The sequence below is a fragment of the Nicotiana tabacum genome, chromosome 9 (genome assembly GCF_000715075.1).
Source record: "Nicotiana tabacum cultivar K326 chromosome 9, ASM71507v2, whole genome shotgun sequence".
NCBI lineage: Eukaryota > Viridiplantae > Streptophyta > Magnoliopsida > Solanales > Solanaceae > Nicotiana > Nicotiana tabacum.
In genome coordinates, this window is record NC_134088.1 from 74526074 (window position 1) to 74550042 (window position 23969).

Consider the following 23969-nt stretch of genomic DNA (forward strand, 5'->3'; position numbering starts at 1 on the left):
ATGTTCCTATCACATTATGTTATCCTTTGGGAATGTGTTCAAGAATGATATGTGTATTAAAATGCTATATTTTTTAGTCATGTTTGAAATGAAGGTTATGATGCCAAATTGTGTGAGAAAATATCAATATGCTTAAGACTCTTAATTGCTCATATGTGTACCTAAGGTCTTGATTGGAAATGTCTTATTGTTGATAATCTATAAAGATAGTTGGAAGTAAAATAAGTGAACTGGGGATATAAAGTGTGGCCAACGTGCCAAGAGTGAAAGTTATACTTGTGGCCAATGGTGCCAATGAAATGAAATGATGTGAGAAAGGTTATGAAATGAGCGTTGATTCAACTATTCCGAATTGACTTCAAAAATAGAATTGCCAAAAAGCTTATGAACTCAAGTCATTCCCATATGTAGTTGTTTTAACAAATGCTATGCTCTGTGAGTATTTTCAATGTGTTTTACGTTTTTACATATTCGCGAATGAGAATTATGTATTGCCCTTTTTGGGGAAAGGTATTTCAAGAATAAATGGTGTGTTACTTGTTAATGATTTTAACTTGCGCATCAATTGCCAATTGTTTTACTCTATTTCCCGTAAAGAAATCTATTGTGCTTAAATTGTTCATTTCTAATGAACTTAAAGTTGTGATTTCCATAATATTATATATGTTGATATTTATGACGATGATACATGAGAGGGAAGAAATGAAAGTGTGAAATATCAAATACGGCCATCGCGCCTTGATTAAAGAATCTTGTGAATGGCCAAAAGAGCCAAGGGAATATTGTTGTTGTTATTGGTTAAAATTACTAGTGGAGATTCATACAATGTGAAAAATAATGAGGTAAATACATTTGTACCTATGTTATTTTTGTGAATTATTCCCCTTATTTGGGATGAGATTGATGTGATAAAATTATTCTCCCTATTTGGGATAAGATTGATGTGATAACATTACTCTCCTTAATTGGGATAAGATTGATTGATAGAAATGGGTGATGTCGATCTACACGGCATTATGGTGAGATGGCCTAGCCGATCGGGTCGTGATCGGACACCATGCCGCACACATGGTGGTGATTGTGCTAGAAATTATAATTGAAATAGTGATTGTGGTTGATGTCTCTAATGAGATGGCCTAGCCGATCGGGTCGTGATCGGACTCCGTGCTAAGAGTATGGTGGTATTGGTATTGAGAGTGATTGTGGTTGATGTCTCTAATGAGATGGCCTAGCCGATCGGATCGTGATCGGACTCCATGCTAAGAGTACTATGGTATTGGTATTGAGAGTGATTATGGTTGATGTCTCTAATGAGATGGCCTAGCCGATTGGGTTGTGATCGGACTCCGTGCTAAGAGTACGGTGGTATTGGTATTGAGAGTGATTGTGGTTGATGTCTCTAACGAGATGGCCTAGCCGATCGGGTCGTGATCGGACTCCGTACTAAAAGTACGATGGTATTGATATTGTGAATATTGGTATTATAAAAGGTGATATTGTGTACAGTGATAAATCGGTGCTAAAGATCTCCCAACTAAAAATAATATTATTATCACATTTTAATTGTCACTTCACAGTGTTATCTTCATATTTTGGCAATTATTATGTTTTAACTTAGAACTTGAATATCATTGATTGTTGATTGTTGTTTTCATGGTTTTCCCTTTCTTACATTTGCATTCTATTTTGAAAGAGGACAGTTAGCTTTACATACTAGTACTATTCCATATATAGTAACGTCCTTTTTGCCGGGGGAGCTACATCTTTAATAAATGCAGGTGGTTCATCAGCGGGCAGCGTTGGTCCTCGTTAGCAGTCCCTCTCTATTCAGCAGGTTTTGGTGAGCCCTACTCTATTCCGGGCCTGATGGTATTCGAGCTGTACATTGTGTTTTGAGGTATAGCTGGGGCCTTATTACCGGCACTTCCATACTACTCTTGTGTTGTACTTAGAGGCTCCGTAGACAGGTTGTGGATTGTGTTTGATGTAGAAAATTGAACTAGAAATGTTGGTATTTAGAAAACATATTTTTCATTATAATTATGAACTTGTAATATTTTGAAAATCGTAAATGAATCTCTTTTGAATAATGAAAATGAAAAAATTGGGGTTGTTAATGAAATCCCCTTAGTGTTTAATTAATGAGATATATTTTCTCTTTATTCATGGATGAGTTTGGGTAAAAGAAAATCTAAGAGGCTTGCTCGACCGGGTTCACTCGGTTGAGCGCCGATCGTGCTCCGCGAGTTTGGGGCGTGACAAACACAGACATACTCGAGGCCACAAATCACACATAACGATATAGAAACGACTAATCGCATCACAATTCAAACTTAAATGAACTTTGAACTATCAACTTCCAAAACTCGTGCCAGAACATATCAATTCAATCCGGAATGAGCTCAAATTTTGCATACAAGTTTCGGATGACATAACCAAGCCAGTCCAATTCCCAGAACAACAATCTGAATCCAATATTATCAAAGTCAACTCCCGGTCAAACTTATGAACATTCCAAATCTTCAAATTTTCATCTTTCGCCAAATAGTGCCGATACGTTCTAGAAATATCCAAATGCAAATCTGGGCATACGCCCAAGTCTAAAATCACCATCCAGACCTAACGAAACTATCAAAACTCCAATACAAGGTCAAGTAGTAAAACATCAAACTTGCTGTACTCTTCTAACTTAAAGCTTCCTACTTGAGAATCATTTTTCCAAATCAATTTCGAATAACTTTAAAACCAAAGCCGACGATTCACACAAGTGATAATACATCATATGATGCTGCCCAAGACTTCAAATAGCTGAACGGAATGCAAATACTCAAAACGAATGGCTGGGTTGTTATAGTTATAAGTCGATGAATCAATTTAATAAGTATTCAAATAAATATATTTGATGATGATCAATTATATATACTAATTAGATTATTGCTTCTTCACAAGCCTATCGCCCCAAAAATAAATGACCCTGTAGTCCTAGCGCTTCGCGTTCTTAGATATTATCATAGTATGTGTTAGTGCATTCATTATTTGTATTACAAAATAAAGTGGTACATGGATTATATTTATATTATTTATACAGTAAATTGTAATGTGATTTAAAAGTTTGACCATGTTTGACCTATGAACTGCTTCCAGAAATTACAGTTTGGTCGGTAAAATATTATCCTGTAATAACCGACCGACTTTGGTCGGTAACTAGAACATAAATTTTATATAACATTTTAAATAATAATATAATTATTATAATTTAAATATGTGGGTCCATATAACCGACCGATGTTGGTCGGTAACTAAAAGAATACTTTGACTAAGCAAGTCTGACCATTGCAGTCAAATGTTTGACCAATATACCGACCGATGTTGATCGATAATGTTTTTCCTAGTAATTGCGCCAATTTTTACAAATCATCCTTGGTCAATATGGCGTTTAAAAAAAATGTAAAATAATTTTTAATAGTTTTCATCCGTGCTGGACGGTTTTTTGGTTGCTATTTTGGACCGACTAATGTTGGTCGGTAGACGTCGGTCGGAATTTACCAGATTTCTAGTAGTGATTACAAATCTTTTTCTTAACGTTTTCTATCAGATTTCTTATAAAGAGTAAGATAATGTTTTGATGGTTTTTTCTCCACTAAACGAAACATTATGAACTTGTCAAATTAATGAGTATATAAGGTCTTAATTTGTTACGTTTTGTAACTTTAATTTGAAATTGTCGATGATCAATAATGGAATGCAATATCCAACCAATGACAAATTTAGTACATTAGGAACTGGTGTATCCGTCTCCACTGCTTAGTTTAAGACAGAAGAAAAACAATTGAAATTGTCCTCTTGGCTTTACATCATAAATGGATTTATGATTTCTAGTACCTGAGTTGCACTATTAATAAAAGGAAGAAAAAATATATTAAGTGGGAGTTGATCCCTATTTCTCTTGGTAATTAATTCAACATTCAACCAAGTACATCATTCTACCTTCTTGGAGTATGTGTGTCAACAGCTAATATTATACCAATTGTAGAAAATATGTACATAAAATATCTAATTTTACGGAAAGATCATGAATTCACGTGCCCCATATTTTTGCCTATAAATCCCCCCTGCTTTACATTCCCTAAGAGGCTCAGACCACAAAGTAAATATCTGACCGGAATCAAGAAACGGCCGGGGTCTAAAATCAGTCTCATGATTGCTTGAACGATAAAACAAACTACCTATTGCTAGAGTGCACAATGTCTTAACAATCAAAGTGATAATACCGGAGAAAAAGTTGTAATTTGTTTCTTTCTTGGGTAAGGTATCACGAGGGTAATCAAATTCGAAAGCTCTTCACCAAGATTTCAAAATCTTGAAATCTCCATTGGAGAAATAAGAGCCTGGAAAAGTTCCAAGTCACCAGCAAAGGTGTCCAAGTGTGGCAATGAAAAGAACATTTGCATAAGAAAAAGCTAAGCCAATGTAAAGAGAAATCAAGATTCATTCGGTTCCCTTCTTAAGAAAAGTTCAAAATAGGACTTTTTGGAAGAGTGGGGATTGGATTCATTAATTAGGCCTGCTAACTAACACAAAGGAGCTATGAACATCAATCATTGTCTAAGTATTAAAAGTTAAAAGTGAAGATAAAAATGAGTGGTTTGGTAATGCCTAACTAGGGGTTTGGGGATAAAATGTACAAATCAGTGTGCCCTAAAAATATTGGCCTGACGGTTCATGACCAAATGGTCGGCGATTGGCCTCGACCCTATTTTGTCCATAACATATTGCTCTTCTGGAGATTTTGGACATCCTACATTTAATGGTGAAATTGCAACTTGTTATTGGACATTTTCAATCGGTTTTCTTCGGATGGTAGATATTATCTCACGATTTTTCACTTCACCGAATAATCTTTTTCAAACTATGACATTCCTAATGAACTTAAATGACGATCCGATAGGTCGTTTTGAGTACTAGTCTTTATTTCCGTGTTTCGAGACTTTTATTAGCTCCATTTGATATCTCTCGATGTGTGTGCACAGTCTGTGTCTTTTTCCGAAAAGGCTTTACGTAAAAATTGAATAAAACATAATATTTAGCTTTAAAAACAACTCGAGTTGACTACGGTCAATATTTTATGTAAACGACCCCGGATCGGTATTTTAAAGATTCCGATAGGTCCGTATTGTGATTTTAGACTTGGGCGTACGCCCGGAATTAAAATCGGAGGTCTTTAGGTTGATTTGATTTGTTTTGCCAAAAGCTAGTAATTTGAAGGTTTCGATATTTCCTAGGTTTGACCGTAGGTTGACTTTATGGTTATCGGTTTCGGATGGTCTGTTTTGCTATTTGAAACTTGTCTGAAAATTTTGGTGCAAATCGGAGTTGGTTTGATAGGATTCGGACTCTTGGTTCTCATTTTAGAAGTTCTTGAGTATTCTTTGAAATTTCATACATTTTGATGTCTGATTCGTAGTTCTAAGTGTTATTTTGGTATTTTGATCGCGCGAGCGATTCATATGATGTTTTATACTTGTGTGCATGCTTGGTTTGGAGCCCGAGGGTCTCGGGTGACTTTTGGGTAGGCTACAGACCATTTTTGGAGTTAGGAGATAGCTGGTTTCGGCTGTTTCTTGTGTCTGATGCACTGCGCTTCGCGGTCGTAAATGGAAAATTGGGGCTGGGGCGGATTTGTTCTTCGCGAAAGCGGGGGCTTGGTCGCGAACGCGCCCCAATTTTTCCTTGGCGATCGCGAAGCACACTGCATCAGACACCAGAAACAGCTAAAAGCAGCAATCTCCTAATAAGTCCAAAAATGGTCAGTAGCCTACCATAACTCACCCGAGCCCCGAGGGATCCAAACCAAACATGCACACGAATATAAAACATCATATGAACTCGCTCGCGCGATCAAAATGCCAAAATAATACTTAGAACTACGAATCGGACGTCAAAATGCATGAAATTTCAAATAAAACTCAAGAACTTCTAAAATCACAACCAAGCTTCAGAATCCTATCAAACCAATTCTGATTTGCACCAAATTTTTCAGACAAGTTTCATATAGCAAAACGGACCTATACCAAAATTCGAACCCGATAGCCATAAAGTCAATCTACGGTCAAACCTAGGAAATTTCGAAACCATCAAATTACTAGCTTTCGGCAAAATAAGTCAAATCAACCTAGGTACCTCTTATTTCAAATTTGGGCATACGCCCAAATCCAAAATCACAATACGGACCTACCGGAATCGTCAAAATACCGATCTAGGATCGTTTACAAAAAATATTGACCGTAGTGAACTCGAGTTATTTTTAAAGCCAAAAATCATGTTTTATTCAAATTTTTACGTAAAATATTTTCGGAAAAAGACACAGACTGTGCACACACATCGAGAAACATCAAATGGAGCTAATAGTAGTGTCTGAACACGGAAAAACTATTACTCAAAACGACCTATCGGATCGTCACAACTTAGTTGATTTTCGCCGGAAGAAATGATTTTTAATGACTAATTACAAATTAATAAATAGAAGAAAATGATACTATAAAGATCTCTTGCATGGTATTTACTGATATCTTGTGATGTTTTTTAAGGATCTCCCGTAAAAGAAATGTTTAACTAAAAAAATATTTATAATAAATCATAAAATCGATCTCGACCCGTTTTTGTTATACTGTATATTGACGTATATATATAGTTTCTAACAAAACTTTCGATGACTGATAGTCGAAGTCAATATGCTACCAGTGGTGGACCGTGAACTGGTGGTTATATTGTATTGGCAACTGGCACGTTTGCACTCATTGAATCAATTTTATCTATGCAAGTGCATGCACCTTATTTTATAGCACAAAACTATTTTAACAACAATAAAATGGATTAGTCAATAAGGTAACAGAAAAATCTATTATCTTAGCAATTAAATAAAAGATCAAAGTCTAAAAAATGAATGGATCCTTGCAGTCCCCCGTTAATTCTTGTTAGAAAAAAAAAAGGAAATACAAAGTAAATCATATTTCAAAGAAAGTTAAACATTACATTTTTGGGATAATTTATAGTGTAATGGAAGCAAATATTTCAGCTGGAATGCCAAGAACCTTACGCCGCCACTTTAATACGCATATATCTGCTGGACGCAGAAGTAAATTGTTTCCATGTCATGACGATTGGTAAATGATAGAAAGAAAGGGTTGACACCGCCAAAATGGTCCAGGCCACGAGATTCTTGTGTGGGATAAAACACACACCACCCTACCCCACCCCAGACTATACCTCACCCTCGTCAAATAATTTGTGGCCCCCTATTTAGGTATGGCCCGATTTCCGCAGGCCTAAATGGAGCAGCTACACTCATGTAAGTTTCTTCTAGCACAGAATTTTATTTCTGAATTTAGGATACTTTTACTGGGAGGACAACCTTATTGATATTTTTAGCAGAAGACGAGGTCGCTAAACCAAATGCCCCAATTTTCCGTCTGGTAAGGGATACACCAATTATTTTTGTCTTTTCTTTTTAACATAGTTGATGAGAAAGTATATGAAATTTAACAGCAAAAAATCTTTTTTTTTTGATAAAAAGAAAAAAATTATTAATCACCACAAAACAAAGCAGAAGTAAATGACATTAATCCAGTACTTGCTTACTCCAGGGACACGAGCAAGCCTCTACACTCCCCTCTATACAATAATTGCTTATCTATATAGTTTACCATCCATTTACTATCTCTGCTACTTTGCCTACACCTCTACTACTTTGCCTAATTAGTGGGTGCAAATCTTGAATATTAGAATTCATCTCTCAACTGGGACAAAAAATGCTTAGTGTTTTTTTTTTCATAATCTAAATACATGTGTTGGTAAAGGGAGATGCCCGATAAAACAGTAGAGGTGCACGCTAGTTGACACAGATACTACCCTTATTAAATTTAAAAAATTAAGTTATATGAACTGGCAATATATAATTTTTTTACACTATCAGTGAATTATATTAATAAAGAATTTATCTATAAATCTAATAAATGATCTGATTGCATAAATATTAACTAGACAATAAGTGCATATAACTTACACTAAATTTTGAAGCTCGAAGTGTCATTGTACGAGATCGCGTCTATTTAGATATTGCAGCTCTTTAAAACATAAAAACATCATGGATCGCTTTACGTGAAGATTGAGAGACAATGATCACCAAAAATATAATTATGAAGTATTGATTATACATTTGTCATCCGAGTATGACGCCATTAAACTAACCAAATGTTGATATTTCTTCACTCAAAATTGAATTTAATTAATAGATTAATCGTGTATGCGACAAAAGGAAATGATACTTTACCTATCCATAAATAATAGATCAATCAAGAATGCAAAATAAGGAAATTAAATGATACTTTCCTTATGGATACTTCTTCTATTAGATAAGTACATCATGTTCCAACGTATAATCAACTAGTTCAATAAAGTGGAACTCATAAATTTAGTATTATAAGATACTGTTGAAATAGATCATAGCAGTAATTGTTGAACATAGGCAGGTGTAGTTGTACGGAGTTAGTTGTAAAGATAGTTAATTGGTTAGTTAATTAATTATATAAGTTGAGGTGTAGTAGTAGTATTATAAATAGTTGAAGGGGTACAAATGTAATAACTGATTACTTCATTTTTATACTTTCAGTCAATGTAATACAAAGATAGTTTTCTCTCTCTATCTTCGATTGTTCTTCTTTCCTCTCAAATTCAGAGTCAACATCCCTTTCAACATGGTATCAGAGCTATGGATCCATGGCATTTTTTGAGCTGAGAATTTGAGAAATGGAGGATAGTTGGTAGTGTCAGAGAATCAATTTCGAGCAAATTAAACCCTAATTTTCACAATTCCTATAATTGAGGTTGTTCTGCCATAAATCTCACCAGTGACGGCGACCTGAAAAGGCTCTTCTTTCTAATCGTGTCCATTTCTAAGAGATTCAATTCGAAGATGACGCAAGGAATCACAGAAGTGGAGAGAAGCACTTCAAGGAAATTCACTGACATTCATCCTCGTTATCCTCTCTATCTACGCATGCTAGATACACTAGGTAGCATTTTAATTCTATAACAATTAACTGGAACTGATAATTTTCACCGCATGGAGTAATTCAATGAGAGTCGCACTATTGGAGAAAAATAAATTAGGATTTATAGATGGCAAATGTCTCAAAGAACATTACAAAAGTGACTTAGAACATGAGTGGGAAAGCTGCAATGCATTCGTGTTGTTCTGGATTACTGATTCTATATCGAAAGAACTAGCCAATGGATTAATGTACTCAATCAACGCACATAATGTTTGGGTGGAGTTGAAAGAGCATTTTGATAAGAAGAATCTGACTAGGGTGTATCAATTACTACGTGAGATTTGCAACATGAGCCAAGGGGCTGCTTCAGTTTCACAGTACTATTCAAAACTAAAAAATGCTTGGGATGAGTATTGGTCAATGGTACCTCTACCTTGTGATTGTGAAAAATGTAAGAATTATGCAGAGCATATGGAGCAACATAAGTTAGTACAATTCTTGATGGGATTAAATGAAACATATGAACAAGCAAAGAGCCAAGTGTTATTGACTGTACCAGTACCTATACTTAATCAAGCTGACAACATGATCATGCAAGATGAGAGCCAAAGATCATAATCTAGCATGATTTCACAGCTTAGCCCAGCATTGCGGCAGATGAATATGACTAATCCAACAACTTTTGCTTTTACTCAGGATACTAGGTTCAAGAAGAATAATAAAATGTACTGTGACTATTATCATTTGAGGGGGCATATGAAGGAAAACTGCTACAAGCTAGTGAAGCATCAACAAATAATGTCAACTATGTGGAGAAACCAGAAGCAAGTAGTACATAAGCACATGATACATTTCCAATATTTATTGCAGATCAATATCAAAAACGTTTGAAGTTAATCAACCAAGAGCCTACTGTTACAGAGGCATGAGCTAATATGGAAGGTATAAAAAGAATTCTTGATAATTGTTTGCTTGCAGGTTCTGAACCTAATTCTTGGGTGATTGACACTGGAGCCCAAACCATATGGTTTCTAGCCTGAATCTTTTAACTGAATCTACTCATATTAAATCTAATTTTAATAAAGTGCATCGGCCGAATGGGCACACTGCCTCAGTAACACACACAAGAACCGTAACATTACCAAATGACCTTTTATTATATAATTTGTTGCATGTTCCAAACTTTAAATACAATCTAATATCAGTCTCTAAACTCACCAAGGAATTGAAATGTTGTGCCTTATTCTTCCATGAGTTTTGCATCTTTCAGGACCTTTGCACTGGCAAGCTGAAGGGGATTTGTAAGGAGAAAGATGGTCTCTACATACTTCAACCTACCAAGAAACCATTACCAATCAAAGGACCTTAACAGTCTTTTCTTTCAGTACTCCATACACCTTCTCTAGCTAACAGTTCTACTCCAGTTCTTCACACACCAATTTCAGATTCACCTTACTCTTCATCACAGCAATCCAGTCATTGTAGTAATTGGCATCAAAGACTTGGACATGGCCCAATAATAATTCATACAAAAAATACCTTCCTTGAAGAACCAATTGTTGAATAAAGACATTATGTCTTGTATTGTTTGTCCTTTAGCTAGTCAAACTAGATTTTCCTTTCCTACTAGTGTTAAAAAAATGGTATCCCTTTTTGAGATTGTACATATGGATGTGTGGGGTCCATATAGATAATGTACTTATAATGGATATAAATACTTTCTTACTATTGTGGATGATTACTCTAGAATGACATGGCTTTATCTGATGAGAATGAAAAAGTGATGCCTTTTTTTATCAAGTCTTTTCTTACCTTAGTTAAAACATAATTTTTTGCCACCATTAAAGTCACTAGAACTGATAATGGTCTTGAATTATTTAATTCACTAAGTTCAACACTCTTTACCTCTCCTAGAATTTTTTATCAGATTTCTTGTGTACACACTCCCCAATAAAATAGAGTGGCTAAAGAAAACATAGACATTTACTTGAAATGGCTAGAGCTCATAGATTCCAAGCTCATACACCTTTAAAGTTTTGTGGGGAATGTGTTCTCACAACAACTTTTCTTATCAATAGGCTGTCATCTTCGGTGCTTTCGGGGAAATCATATTTTGAGTTGTTTCATGGTTATTCATCCTCTCTTACTTACATCAAAGTGTTTGGTTATCTATGTTATGCCATTACTCCTCATCTCCTTGACAAATTTGTTTCTAGAGCCATTCCTGCCATTTTCATGAGATACTCATAGACACAGAAAGGTTACAACTTTTATAACATTTCCAAGGGCACTTTCTTTGTCGGTAGGGATGTATCTTTCAAAGAGAATGTGTTTCCCTTCAAACATCCTAAATCAACTTTTCTGTGTTATCTTCCTACTGATTCCACTCATATTCTTTCTCCTAAATCTGTTCTTCCTCCCACTGATGATAGATTTTCTGCAGTTCAAATGCCAGGCTCAGATACTCCTACATCTTCCACTCCTCAAGCATTCCCTTTCTCATCCTCTCATTTTGTCATTCCTTCTAGTCTTATCTCTCACTCTTCCCCTTTACCTCCTACTCATGTTGCCTCTCCTTCTCAATCCTGTCCATCCATTTTGCCTCACTTTTCTCCTTCATCAACTGCTAGTATTAGGAGATCTCTCAGAACTTCTAAACCTCCTATTTGGATTATAGATTATGTCCCTACCACTAAGCCTTCCATTGCTCCTTTTCCACATTTTTCTTCTCTCTGTTATTTTGCCTTATCTTTTTTCTTACAGGGCATGTCTTACTGTTTTTTCTTCTATTGATGAGCCCTAATCCTTTGAACAAGATGTTAGTGATAGTAATTGGGTTCATGCTATGGACCTTGAACTTCAGGGTCTAATTGACAATCACATCTGTGAGTTAGTGGATTTTCATGTAGGCAAAACTCCAATTGGTTATAAGTAGGTTTTTAAAGTGAAGTATAAAGCAGATGGAACTGTGAAAAGGTATAAGGCAAGACTTGTTTCCAAGGGATTTTCCCAGCAAGAGGGTCTTGATTACCATGAGACCTTCTCCCATGTAGTTAAGATGGTTATTGCAGCTCAGTATAATTGAACTTTGTTCCAGATGGATGTCTACAATGCTTTCCTCCAAGGGGATCTTTCCGAAGAGGTCTATATGTCTTTGCCTAGGGGATTTGGTTGTCAGGGGGAGACTAAAGTATGCAGACTTCTCAAATCTCTTTATGGTCTCAAACAGTCTAGCAGATAGTGGAATTTGAAGCTTACCTCACCTCTTATACAGTCTGGCTTCATAAAAAAAAAACTAGATTACTCTATATTTACGAAAAAGCAGGACAATGACATAGTCATCATCTTGGTCTATATTGATGATTTATTAATTATAGGGAGTGGCCTGAAGCTGATTCAAGAGGCAAAAACTATATTGAATGACAACTTCAAAATGAATGACTTGGGAGAGTTGAGATTTTTTCTAGGAATTGAATTTGCAAGGACAAGCAGGGAATCTTATGAACCAAAGAAAGTATACATTGGATCTTATCTTAGAGGGTGAATTGGGTGGGGGGGGGGAGGGCAAAGCCAACTACTTCACCACTAGATCAGAATTTGAAGCTAACCAGTGTAGAATATGATAAGCATTTTGGAGGGCAATCGACTAATTGAGAGCTGGAGGACAGAAGAGTATATCAAAGTTTAATTGGGAGACTCTTATATCTGGCAACCACAAGACCAGATATATCTTTTGTAGTTCAGGTTTTGAGTGAGTTCATGAATGCTCAAAAACAGTCTAATTATGAAGAAACTTAAGAGTAGTAAAATATTTGAAAAGATCACCAAGATTGGGACTGTTAATGAGCAGTAAAACAAGTGGAAAAGTGGTTGTATTTTGTGATGTAGACTGAGCATCATGTTTAATAACCAGGAAGTCAGTCACATGATATTGTATAATACTAGGAGATTCTATTATCTCGTGGAAATCCAAGAAACAGAGTACTGTGTCAAGGAGCTCAGCAGAGGCTGAGTATAGAATTATGGCCACTACTGTAGCAGAGTTAGTGTGGGTACATGGGCTCTTAGAAGAGTTGGAAATAAAGGTTGACTTACCTATGGAGCTTTATTTTGACAACAAAGCAGCCTTAAAAATTGCATCTAACCCAATGTATCATGAGTGCACGAAACATATAGAAATTGATTGCTGCTTTATTAGAGAAAATTTGCAACAAGGGTTGATTAAAACAGCATATGTCCCAAGCAGGAACCAAATCGCAGACATATTGACTAAGGCACTTGGAAAGTAGTTGCACAGTGAAATGGTTTGCAAGTTGGGGATGATAAATATTTTCTTACCACCCAACTTGAGGGGGAGTGTTGTAATAGATCATAATAATAGTTGTTGTACATAGGCAAGTATATTTGTACAGAGTTGGTTGTAAAGTTAGTTGATTGGTTAATTAATTGATTGTATAAGTTGAGGTGTAGTAGTAGTATTATATATAGATGAAGGGGTACAAGTGTAATAACTTATTACTTTATTTTTATACTTTCAGTCAAATTAATACAAAGATAGTTTTCTCTCTCTATCTTCGACTGCTCTTCTTTCCTCTCAAACTCAGAGTCAGCATCCCTTTCAACAGATACATTCGTTTAATAAACCGACTCTATCTTAATTACTCTCGTCGTCTCGAATTAGTTGTCATGTTTCGCTTTTCGAGAGTCAATTTATGTAAACTTTGACCAATACTTTAAAAAATATATTTTCACTGTATTGACATGAGTAGAATTGCAACTTGTAATACTTTTTGTATAGTTTTTAATATTTAAATTTTAAGTTTAAAATACTGAGTAGATCTTATCTAATTTAGCTTTGAAAATTAGTCAAATTGATTCTCAAGAATCGAAACATGACAACTAATTCGGGATAGAGACATTAATTGGTAAGCAATGACATGAGTTGGTTGTCTAAATGATGTCCTTCATTAGTACCTATAGACCACCCGATGAACCCAATAGAGTTGCTTACATAATTAAGGAGAAGTAGAGAAAGGATTTAAGATATTCATTTTTATATATATATATCATCATCATCATCATATTGTTTATACATAAAATACACTTTAGATGCTTATGTTCCAAAAGGAGAAAAAAAGTCTTTGGGGCTTTTTCATCTACATATTAACTAGGAAAACTAATACGTTGATCTATAAAATAAAAAGTAGGCTTACTTAAAATCATCAATATATAGCATGGGGCATATATAAAAGGGCACGAATAAAAAGGCAAAAAAAAAAAAAGGAGTACATACAGAACCAAAAATTAAAATGAATAATAAGAAACCAAAGACAAGCAACAAATGAAACAAAAGAAAATTTGAAGTCAACCATCTCAAGTTTTTGGAAGCTACTCTCACGAGAGAGAAACACAACTTTCCACTAAAGGAAAACTGGCGTTGGTCATTGATGAATATTTGATCTGAATGATTCTAGATGGGAGGCAACTGGTTAGTCCAACAAAATGGGGTCCAATGAAAATGATTGAGGTGAGGAGGCAATATTATTTCAGTCTCCAATTCAGGATGCTTAATTTCTCAAAACCAAGAGCAAGTATTACTCTAAGTCAATTTTTATTAGCTGGTCTACATTTATTTTTATATGAAGTTGGTGGAAATAATTAGCCTAACTTTTTCATCGTTCTAGCTAAAGGTCGTTACCTAGTTGCAATCGAACCAAATAAAATCTCCATTTGCTTTCATGTGCGATTTTATTAGCTTGGCCAGCGCTATCTTTCTCCCCATACAAGATATAAAAAAAATGTTACTGTAATATCTTGTTTATGGATAAATATCTATTATACAATCTTGAACTCGCATGCTCTCATAGGGTTCCGATAGAATTCATAGAAAGTAGCTTTGCCTTTATCTTGATTCATACTACAGTACTAATTTATAGTATTTTATTTATAGGTTAGCTGCATCAAGTATAAATTTCTGGAACTTCTGTTTCTTATCTTTTCCTCCATATATGTTCGTCTAGATCAAGAAAGAGAGATAAAAAGGGTGACCTCATTTTCTTTAACTAAAGAACAGTTTCTTATAAGGGGATTCAAAAAGAAAAAGAGAGGAATAATAGGCTTGTGGTCCACAATCACAAATTGAGCAAACATTTCAAATAAGACGATTCAGAAATATATATGAGAATATAAAATATAAAGGTTAAAGCAATCTTTTAAGCCATCTTTGGCACTACATTAAATGTTTCCAGGAAATTCAACAATTCTATATATACACATAAAAGTTTATGTTTATCCTATTTAAACAATATAGTTTTCCAATTAAGGAATTCAATACAACCTCTTCGAACCATATAGCACTGCTCAGCTTGTGGAAGAACGGTATATTATCATATATGAGTATATGACTTTAGGATTCCAACTAGAGATCCCTTGTCAGTGTTTTGATTTCTCTAGAAAAAGACACGGTATGGCTTTTCCCTTCCAAAGCATTACATCATGACCGAATCATGCGTATTGGTTTTGAGAAGGAGCTAAGCCTAGGGTAGGGGTTTGGGGAATGATGGGCAATATGATATACATTGCGTGATATAATATACTTTATCCGTCTCAAATTATTTGATGCAATTCGAATTTTGAGAGTCAGACTTTATAATTTTAATTGTAACATAAAATCTTTATATTTTTAAAGTTATAATTATATTTTTGAAAACTATATAAAATAGGACGGAGTGAGCACTACTTTTCTTTGGATAATAATGCAAGAAAGTTGTCTCCAGAAGATTGATTGTACGTATGCACCGTAAAGGATACAGAACACAATCATTAATATTAACAAAGAGTAATCTGTGTCTTGATATATGAAATATGGAGAGAATTAAAGGGGAAATAAAAACAAAGTTACTGTTATTTTCATAGTCATGCTGAAGGGAGAGAGTGGTCACGGGGATCACTTGACTATGGCAGCAGTGTCTCCCCCACGCATACACTCCCAAAGTAGACTCCAACGCGTCCCAAGCTATAGCCTACCTCTCTATAATTGCATGCTCTTATTTTCTCTCCGTCAATTTGCTTCTAAAATCATCCCCCACTCTACTTTTTTATATCCCTATTCATCTATCATAATCCTTGCGCTCATGTTTTACTTGACATCAAATTTTAAAACCAAAATGACAATTTTTCGACACAAATTAAATATTAATTAGTACGTATAAAAAACGATCCTTAATCAAACGAGAGGCGGTGAATGATGAGACTTTTACAAGTCCGTTCGTATTCTCTTTTCATAAGAAGTGAGTTTTTATAAGAATCCTAACAAGTCATGTCATTAATAGTAACCTAGAGATGATAAGATTAACTAATTTTTAAATAGATAATATATAGAATCATTTGACAATGTTTTGGAGATAGATTAAAAAGGAAAGTCTATCACATAAAATGGAATAAAGAAAGTATTATTTATACAAATGCCTATGACTTCTATTTCAGAAAAGGTGATTAAACTCAATAAGTAAATGATAATCTTTTCCCAGAGTTTTTTTTAAGGGTTTGCTATTGATCGTACCGGTAAATTTATCTTTGTTATTTTAGATCAATTTTACTGGAAATAATCCAGAACCTAACCTTTCTGAATTTGTACGTAAAAGCAGGTATACGTGCGGTTTTGATCTTCTTTCAGATAAAGTACTATGTTATTGCAAGAATTTGCAAGAATCCATCTATTTTGTCATTGATCAGTTCTATTATAAGTAAACTTCAAGATATTTAGGTGCTATCCAGTCCCCGATCAATCCATCACTTTAAGAGATATATCAATGGCTAATTAATTAGTGTCAATTTTCCTAGATAAAGGAGGTTAATTAGGATGAGTATTTATCCTACCAATTCAGTAGATTGCAACAATTTTGTAGTCGATTTTGTCTTTCCGTATGTTAATAGGAAAGGGACAGTGCTAGTTGTGTACCTTAAAATGAATAACAATTGAATTTATACGCGATTTTAAAGGTACGTGGATTGATTTAATACAAATGATCATGAATGTTAGATAAATGAATTAAAGGTACTGTGGATATCCAAACCGGTTGTGATGTTGAATCCGGGCTCGGATTTAAGCTTAGCAATAGTTCTGCCCTCGGCCGGACCCTCGATTTGGAGCCAAATGTATATGAAGAGCTATGGTTAAAATTAGAACTTTTCAATAACTAAGAAGCAGAAATGAAACTTCCCCTTTATATAGTAGGGGAGTTTTATCCCTAGTACAATTCTAAAAAGGGTAAAAATCTCCCTTTTTAGTCAATGACTGATTTGCTGCCGATGTCGGGGAGATTTGTGCCGTGATATCCGGTGGGGTGCGGATATCGCGCCCTCTGTTAGTCGTGTGTAATCGCTACTGTGCTTTCCGAGGTCTCGAAGCTCGTTCTGGGATCGGGGAAGTATTGTCTTATCGAGTTCGGTTACAAACACTCCGTGCGGACCTTAGTACGAGACATTCATGTTACCTCGGTTTTACCCGTATATACTAGTAATTTGATTTTAGGTTCCCGGTGGAGTGAAGATTTAATCTTTCCAGTAACTTTGTCAATTGACGTTCCATGCTGATTTGATTTTTATTGCCCAAAATTTACTCTAAATTTTTAGAATCGCGATTATAGGATTTAGTGTTAACTACACTCACAAAGTTCTTTGCTGCAACGTTACACATCTAAATACACAGTACGTCCATATAAACTGATCTCTAAAAAATACCCAAACTCTGCAAATGAATATTTTCGATACTCATGAAATGTACGTACTTTAATTTTACTAAACTATTAAATAATGATTGATAGGTTCTCTTACTCAGTGCAGTTCTTTTGGTTAAGGAAGATAACTATGTTAATAATAACTAAATAGCGTCATTACACGTATTAGTGTTCCGAATAATATAGTAGTTCCCGGTTGGGATAATTCATTATAAGTATTAGTCGAAATAGATAATGTAATCCTTAATCCATTCGCTAAGAAGAATGACAAAATAAAACCCGGTGGTGATGACCCATGAACAAAAACATTGAAATTTCCATGTTTGATTCCTTTCTTTACTAGCTCTTTCATTATGAGTCTGGAAAGAGTTATGTTATAATTGAATGGCTTAATACATAGTTTACCTTCGAGCTTCTAGCGAAATCCCTTTACACACCCCTTTTTCCCCTTTATACACCCTTTTTTTTTACGGGAAACTTTACTTTACATATTAGACTTTTTTCAACTCTATCTAATACGCTCCTCTTTTGTGCTTGACCATTTCCTTTTGAAGATTGCACTCATGCGCCATGTGTCATAAGTAAGAAAATATTCTACCTTATTAATAGCTATTATATTGCTCTTTCATAATACTCCCTATGTCCTAATTTTATGTACCATACTTGCAGTTTTAGTTTGTCCCAAAAAATATATAGCATACTTTCTTATTTAGAAATAATTTAACTTTAATTTTTTTTTAATGAGATAATTGTTATAGTCATATAAATTTTTATGTTTTATTTTAGACCACAAGTTTTTAGAAGAAAGGAGTATTTGATATTGGGTTGGTAAGGTGAAAAAATTTACTTAAAATAATATGTGAACCGGGAAAGAAATATTACTAAGCAAAACAAAAAAGCTTTTATGGTAGAAATTAAGAAAGTTCCAAACCCACCGCTAGTCACCCTGTCCCCCTTTTGGGATGTCCCTTTCTCTTTTTAAACATCTTCAATGTAGAGGCTGAAAGCTATGTTGATCTTTCTATTTACTCCTATCCCCACCCCACCATTCCTCCAAATGAAAAATATTAAAAGAAAAAAATATTCCTTTATTTTGTTCTAACCCGTTAAAATGAGAGAAGACTAAGACTTCTTAAACTTGTGGGGGGTGGAGTAGGACAATTTTAAAGAGCCATATTTATCTATCCCTGTGCAATTATCGTACAATTTCTCTATGTAATATAAAGGGAGGAAGAAAGGAACTTTAGCCAAAAGATAGGGAGTTGGATTCCCTTGATAAAAAGTTACTGGTATTAAAGAATAAAGCTTAGAGGTAGTAGTAGTAGTGGTAGAAAGGGAAGCTAGCTATTACTACTACTACTAGTATATTATTTATTTTATGGCAATTGCCCCATTTACAAGCATGAGCCAAAGCCAACAACAGCAAGATGACAACAGCAGCAACAAGAGAGATCATGATCATGATGCTGATGATGAGCATGAACATGACATGGTCATGCCTGGTTTTCGATTCCACCCTACTGAAGAGGAACTTGTAGAGTTTTACCTTCGCCGTAAGGTTGAGGGCAAACGTTTCAATGTTGAACTCATCACTTTTCTTGATCTTTATCGCTATGACCCTTGGGAACTTCCTGGTATAAATAATGTTTTTTTCTCCTTTTTTGCTCCAATCTCTTATTTTCCTCTAAGTACTTGGTTTATTATTTCTTGTGATTAATTCCCCTACTTGGTTTTAATTTCTTGTTTTAGCCATGGCAGCGATCGGAGAGAAGGAATGGTTTTTCTATGTGCCAAGAGATAGGAAGTATAGAAATGGGGATAGGCCTAACAGAGTGACAACTTCAGGCTATTGGAAGGCTACTGGAGCTGACAGAATGATTCGAAGTGAAAGTTCTCGGCCGATTGGCTTGAAAAAGACTTTAGTTTTTTACTCTGGGAAAGCTCCCAAAGGCATCCGATCCAGTTGGATCATGAATGAATATCGCCTCCCTCACCATGAGACTGAACGCTTACAAAAGGTAAATGATGTAAAAGAAAAAGGAAGAAATTTGACTAATCTGATCCAAATTTGAGGAACTTCACAAAATCCTTTTGTTTTTCTTCATGATTTTCGGTTGTACTCTAGACTACAAATAGGTCGATATCGAGCTTGAATCTTGTGTTTCTCGTTTGTTCCAAAATGGGATGCACAAAAAAATCAGTACTTGATATAATTGGTTGATTAAAAACCTAGTTTTTTCCCCACTAAAGAAATTAGATATGTTGCTTAATGATCTTTATCTCCTCTCTTCTTGATTATAAGGTTGTAAAAGGTGTATAGATCCAAAAAGTCTATACAGAAAGAAACTTATATTACATCTTAATGATGAAAGGGTGCAAATTTATGAAGAAGAATTTTTTTTCTTTAATTTGTATGAGGAAAAAAATAATTGAGAAAGAAATCCATGATGTCCGCAGCTAACATACCACGTTAATCACCGCTTATTCACTTTTGAAGTGTAGATGACACAAGTAATTAATATAGATAAATATCCAAGAAACTGATAAACAATTCATGATACTATGCTTATAGTAATTTGTTTTTTCAGGCTGAAATTTCACTTTGCCGTGTCTACAAAAGACCTGGAGTAGAAGACCATCCATCTCTCCCTCGTTCACTTCCCACAACAAGGGCATCATCTTCTTCTTCATCAAGAGCTCACAATTCAATTATCAAGAAACATCACCATCCACAAGTAGTGCAAGATCCATTATTACTCTCTCCCAATTATGTAGGACAATCTAATTCCCAGCAAATCGACGAAAAATTGAACGAAAATAGTACTGCAAGTAGTACTAGCACCGATCATCATCATCATCATCGTCATGTTGGTACATCTCTCGGGCTCAGTTCTCATCAAATAACAGCTCTCACAACATCCACCATAACACCATTCTCTTCTTTAATTTCACCTAATAACACCGCAGCTGTTGATGATCTCCAAAGATTAGTCAACTTCCAGAACCTTCACAATCATCAGCAGCATTTTCAAAACCTCAGTAACCATAATATTCCTGCAGCATCTATAGCAACCCATCAGTTTTCTACATTGTTGCAGCCACAATTAGCACCACAACAGCCACAACCTAATTTACTGCTTCAAGGATCTCTTCAGCCGTCGGCTTTCTCGGAAAGATTATGGGATTGGAACTCAGTTCAAACAGATGGTAGTTGCAAAGACTATCATCCCAATAACCCCTTCAAGTAATTAATCTCATCAATATTGAGCTGCACCTATATGCACATAGGGAGATAAGTCTATATAATATCTGCTGTTGTTGCTGCCACTACTTTGTTCTAAGTCTTCTTTTTCTCATCTACTAATATTTTTAATTATCCATCATAAGTTAGTTAGTGCAGCTGGTCCAGATTATTATGTGATATATTTTATTAGGGTTTTGGGTTTAACTCAACTAGTATTAATTTTAAATCACTACTGTATTAGCTCTTAACTTAGAGCTTCTTATTATGATTGTAATAATTAGCTGTACTGGTCTTGAAGTAAATAAAGTAGCAGCTAATTTTATGTTCTTAGGCTTATGGCATCAAACTTGTGTTTCTTTCTATATAGTAAAAGAGATTTCTTTGCTGATGCTAGTTATATACTTTCTACATCAGGGAGAAATTGGACCAAAGTATGAAATAAGTGTGAAGTTTAAACTTTGTATTTATAGCAAGATGAAAAACCAATAAACTGAATCTAGAGTTTCATGAAATCAAGTCGTCGTAAGGACTGCTTTCATTAGTATCTGCTAGTCAGAGGCAGATTTCAAGATTTAAACTTGGTGAAACTTTCATCCTGTACTTAGTATTGAATTCATTGTACTTCTAATATTATGAGTTTAGAATTTACATACTTATTTAAAACTTAACGATATTTGTTCTGTGTCATAAATGCGGGGTTCAGTTGAGTCCATTGAATAAAGACTCTCTCTACCTCTTCTGCTAGTCTATTGACCTTACAGAGTTAGATGATCAGCAAGAATGATTTATGTAACTTGAAAATTTTCCGAAGGTGGAGTTTTTATTAATAATTCAAAAGGGATAAACGTAGAAAGCTGTGTATCTCTTCATTACTCAAAGTGATCCATGGAATAATATGATTGGTTCACAAACGTCTACAAAAGAGTCAAAATTACCATGGAGAATGTAGGAAAGTGGTTGGACCCATTGTCACAAGCCAGGATCTAAAATTGAAGACAGAAATAAGTGGCCCTAGAAAGATTTCACGCATGGATTAAAAGAAAAAAATATGTAGAACTCATTGCTTAATTTAGTGTTGCTAAAGTTTTCCCTCATATTTGCTGATAGTAATATACTATATATACTATCTTTCAGAAGAAGTAGATAGTCCTATATCCTCTTTATTAATTTGAGCTACTATATATCAGTTAGCCTGTTTGGGAAGTTCATTAGGCGTAGCTGTAATTTTGGAATTGTGTAGCTTAATAGCTAGGCTGTTATATTTAATATTATTGAAGGAGCCAGAAAGATGGTTTTGTAACTTGATGGCATGCGTTTAGAGAGGTCCATGCCATGCCTGGTATGTCACTTTTTGTGCAACTTTCGTTCCATTCTGGATTTAGCCCGACATTGCTTTGCCTAGCTTGCCTATGTATCAATTTCGAAGAAGTATATATATGCCGTATACTCATTGTTTACCCATAAAACGATATAGTTAAATTTGTAACGTGATTTATAGACATGTGAATTATTTTGATCCAAGAATATAAAATAGCTAAAAACATAAATAAATGAACAAAATAAATTTGAAGAAAGTACAAGCCTGATTGTGGGCTTAGCTCTTCCGGTGGCAATAAAAAGAATAATATGAAGAACAAAAAAGAGAGAAAGAAGTTTTATATAGTGAGAGCAAATTTTGGCTTGGGTATACAGAATGTTTTTGTGTGAATTCTTCTATTTATAACTCAATTCAGGGAGACAAGATCCCCAAATCAAGCTCTCCTTTAATATGAATAAAACCCTTCATGATGGTTGAGAAACGGTTGAGAATTAATGAAAAGATTTTTTGTAACGGTTCCTCATTGAATGCATTATTTCCCAACTGATGTCTTCCTTTCAAATCTTCGTCCTTGATTTCGCTGTCCTCGGAACTTACCCAGCATCGGTCACATATTCGTAACTGGTGTCAGCTATTTGCTGACTCTTATCCTACTTGTCTTTACTTCCACGTTTCAACTCGTCAAGCATCCACCTGTCGTTTACCAATTTTACGAATGCTAGATGCAGAGGTGCACAATAGATCGATATGAACATCATGAGTTGCCCCGTAATAAAACCAGTTGTTGCTGATACCTTCTTCTCGGTACCTTCTTTCATAACCAGAGTTCGGAGAAGGAAGAGATAAGAGGGCCCTATGGAGAATGTGGTCAAAAATCCATAATAGAGTCCGACCACAACGACCAAATTGATTATCTTCATGCATAAGGATCCTAGATTACCTAGTAAAAAAGATTGAAAAATCATCACAAACCTCCCTTATTTCTTTTCTATTGCGATTTATGTGGATTATTATATGATGATTTTTGAACTTTCCATACATAGAAAATAAATAGAAAGAGATAGACTAGAAACGACATTTGTTATGTCAATGATACCAAAGGGATATTAAATGAATGGAATTGGGATATGGATGGAATATAATGAAATAGAGCCACTTTGAGGTTCCCTCTGAAATAAAGGATATAAGGGAGCCACTAGGAAGAAGTTCCGGGAGTTACGAAGGAAGCTTTGAGCTTATATTGGTCATAGGTTGAGAACGGTAATTGAACTCTATGAGATCAAATCTCCTGTTGTTTCTCAGTAGCTCAGTGGTAGAGCGGTCGGCTGTTAACCGATTGGTCGTGGGTTCGAATCCTACTTGGGGAGATTTGATTGATTCTAAATTAAAGAATTCAGAATAAAGGGGCTCGCTTTGCCCGTTAAGAGTAGGTAACCCATTCCCTGTCTTTGTTTTTATTGCATTCTATCTCATCGTATCACATTCTGTTCTGTGAGATTAGAAAATCACCATCAATACCTCGGTCTAGGTCAAATATAATCCTTTTTTCCATAGCCCTGAGGCTATTTATAACTAGCAAATTAAAAAGTCTTAAATGTACTAGCACTACATCTTTGATG

The 23969-nt window shown here is 34.9% G+C and overlaps 2 protein-coding genes and 1 non-coding gene across 3 annotated transcripts; all 3 read left to right on the forward strand.

The window, feature by feature from the left end:
- The first annotated feature begins 9134 nt into the window (after window positions 1-9134).
- On the forward strand, window positions 9135-9668 carry LOC142163965 (uncharacterized). Its single transcript, XM_075221121.1, has one exon. The coding sequence runs from the start codon at window positions 9135-9137 to the stop codon at window positions 9666-9668; it is 534 nt and encodes a 177-aa protein (XP_075077222.1).
- Window positions 9669-18843: 9175 nt separating this feature from the next.
- On the forward strand, window positions 18844-21378 carry LOC107826673 (uncharacterized). Its single transcript, XM_016653685.2, has 3 exons — window positions 18844-19422; window positions 19538-19806; window positions 20377-21378. The coding sequence occupies exons 1-3, from the start codon at window positions 19167-19169 to the stop codon at window positions 21034-21036; spliced, it is 1185 nt and encodes a 394-aa protein (XP_016509171.2). The 5' UTR covers window positions 18844-19166; the 3' UTR covers window positions 21037-21378.
- Window positions 21379-23645: 2267 nt separating this feature from the next.
- Window positions 23646-23717, forward strand: TRNAN-GUU (transfer RNA asparagine (anticodon GUU)). The gene has a single exon. It is a non-coding gene; the product is annotated as a tRNA-Asn (tRNA).
- Window positions 23718-23969: the final 252 nt, after the last annotated feature.

What these genes read in the sequence shown, in the direction of transcription:
- LOC142163965 (XM_075221121.1), top strand. Translation starts at nt 9,135, where the DNA reads ATGAGAGTCGCACTATTGGAGAAAAATAAATTAGGATTTATAGATGGC.
- LOC107826673 (XM_016653685.2), top strand. Translation starts at nt 19,167, where the DNA reads ATGGCAATTGCCCCATTTACAAGCATGAGCCAAAGCCAACAACAGCAA. An exon ending in TGACCCTTGGGAACTTCCTG is followed by an intron (nt 19,423 to 19,537) that starts GTATAAATAATG and finishes TTCTTGTTTTAG; the next exon opens with CCATGGCAGCGATCGGAGAG. An exon ending in AGACTGAACGCTTACAAAAG is followed by an intron (nt 19,807 to 20,376) that starts GTAAATGATGTA and finishes TTGTTTTTTCAG; the next exon opens with GCTGAAATTTCACTTTGCCG.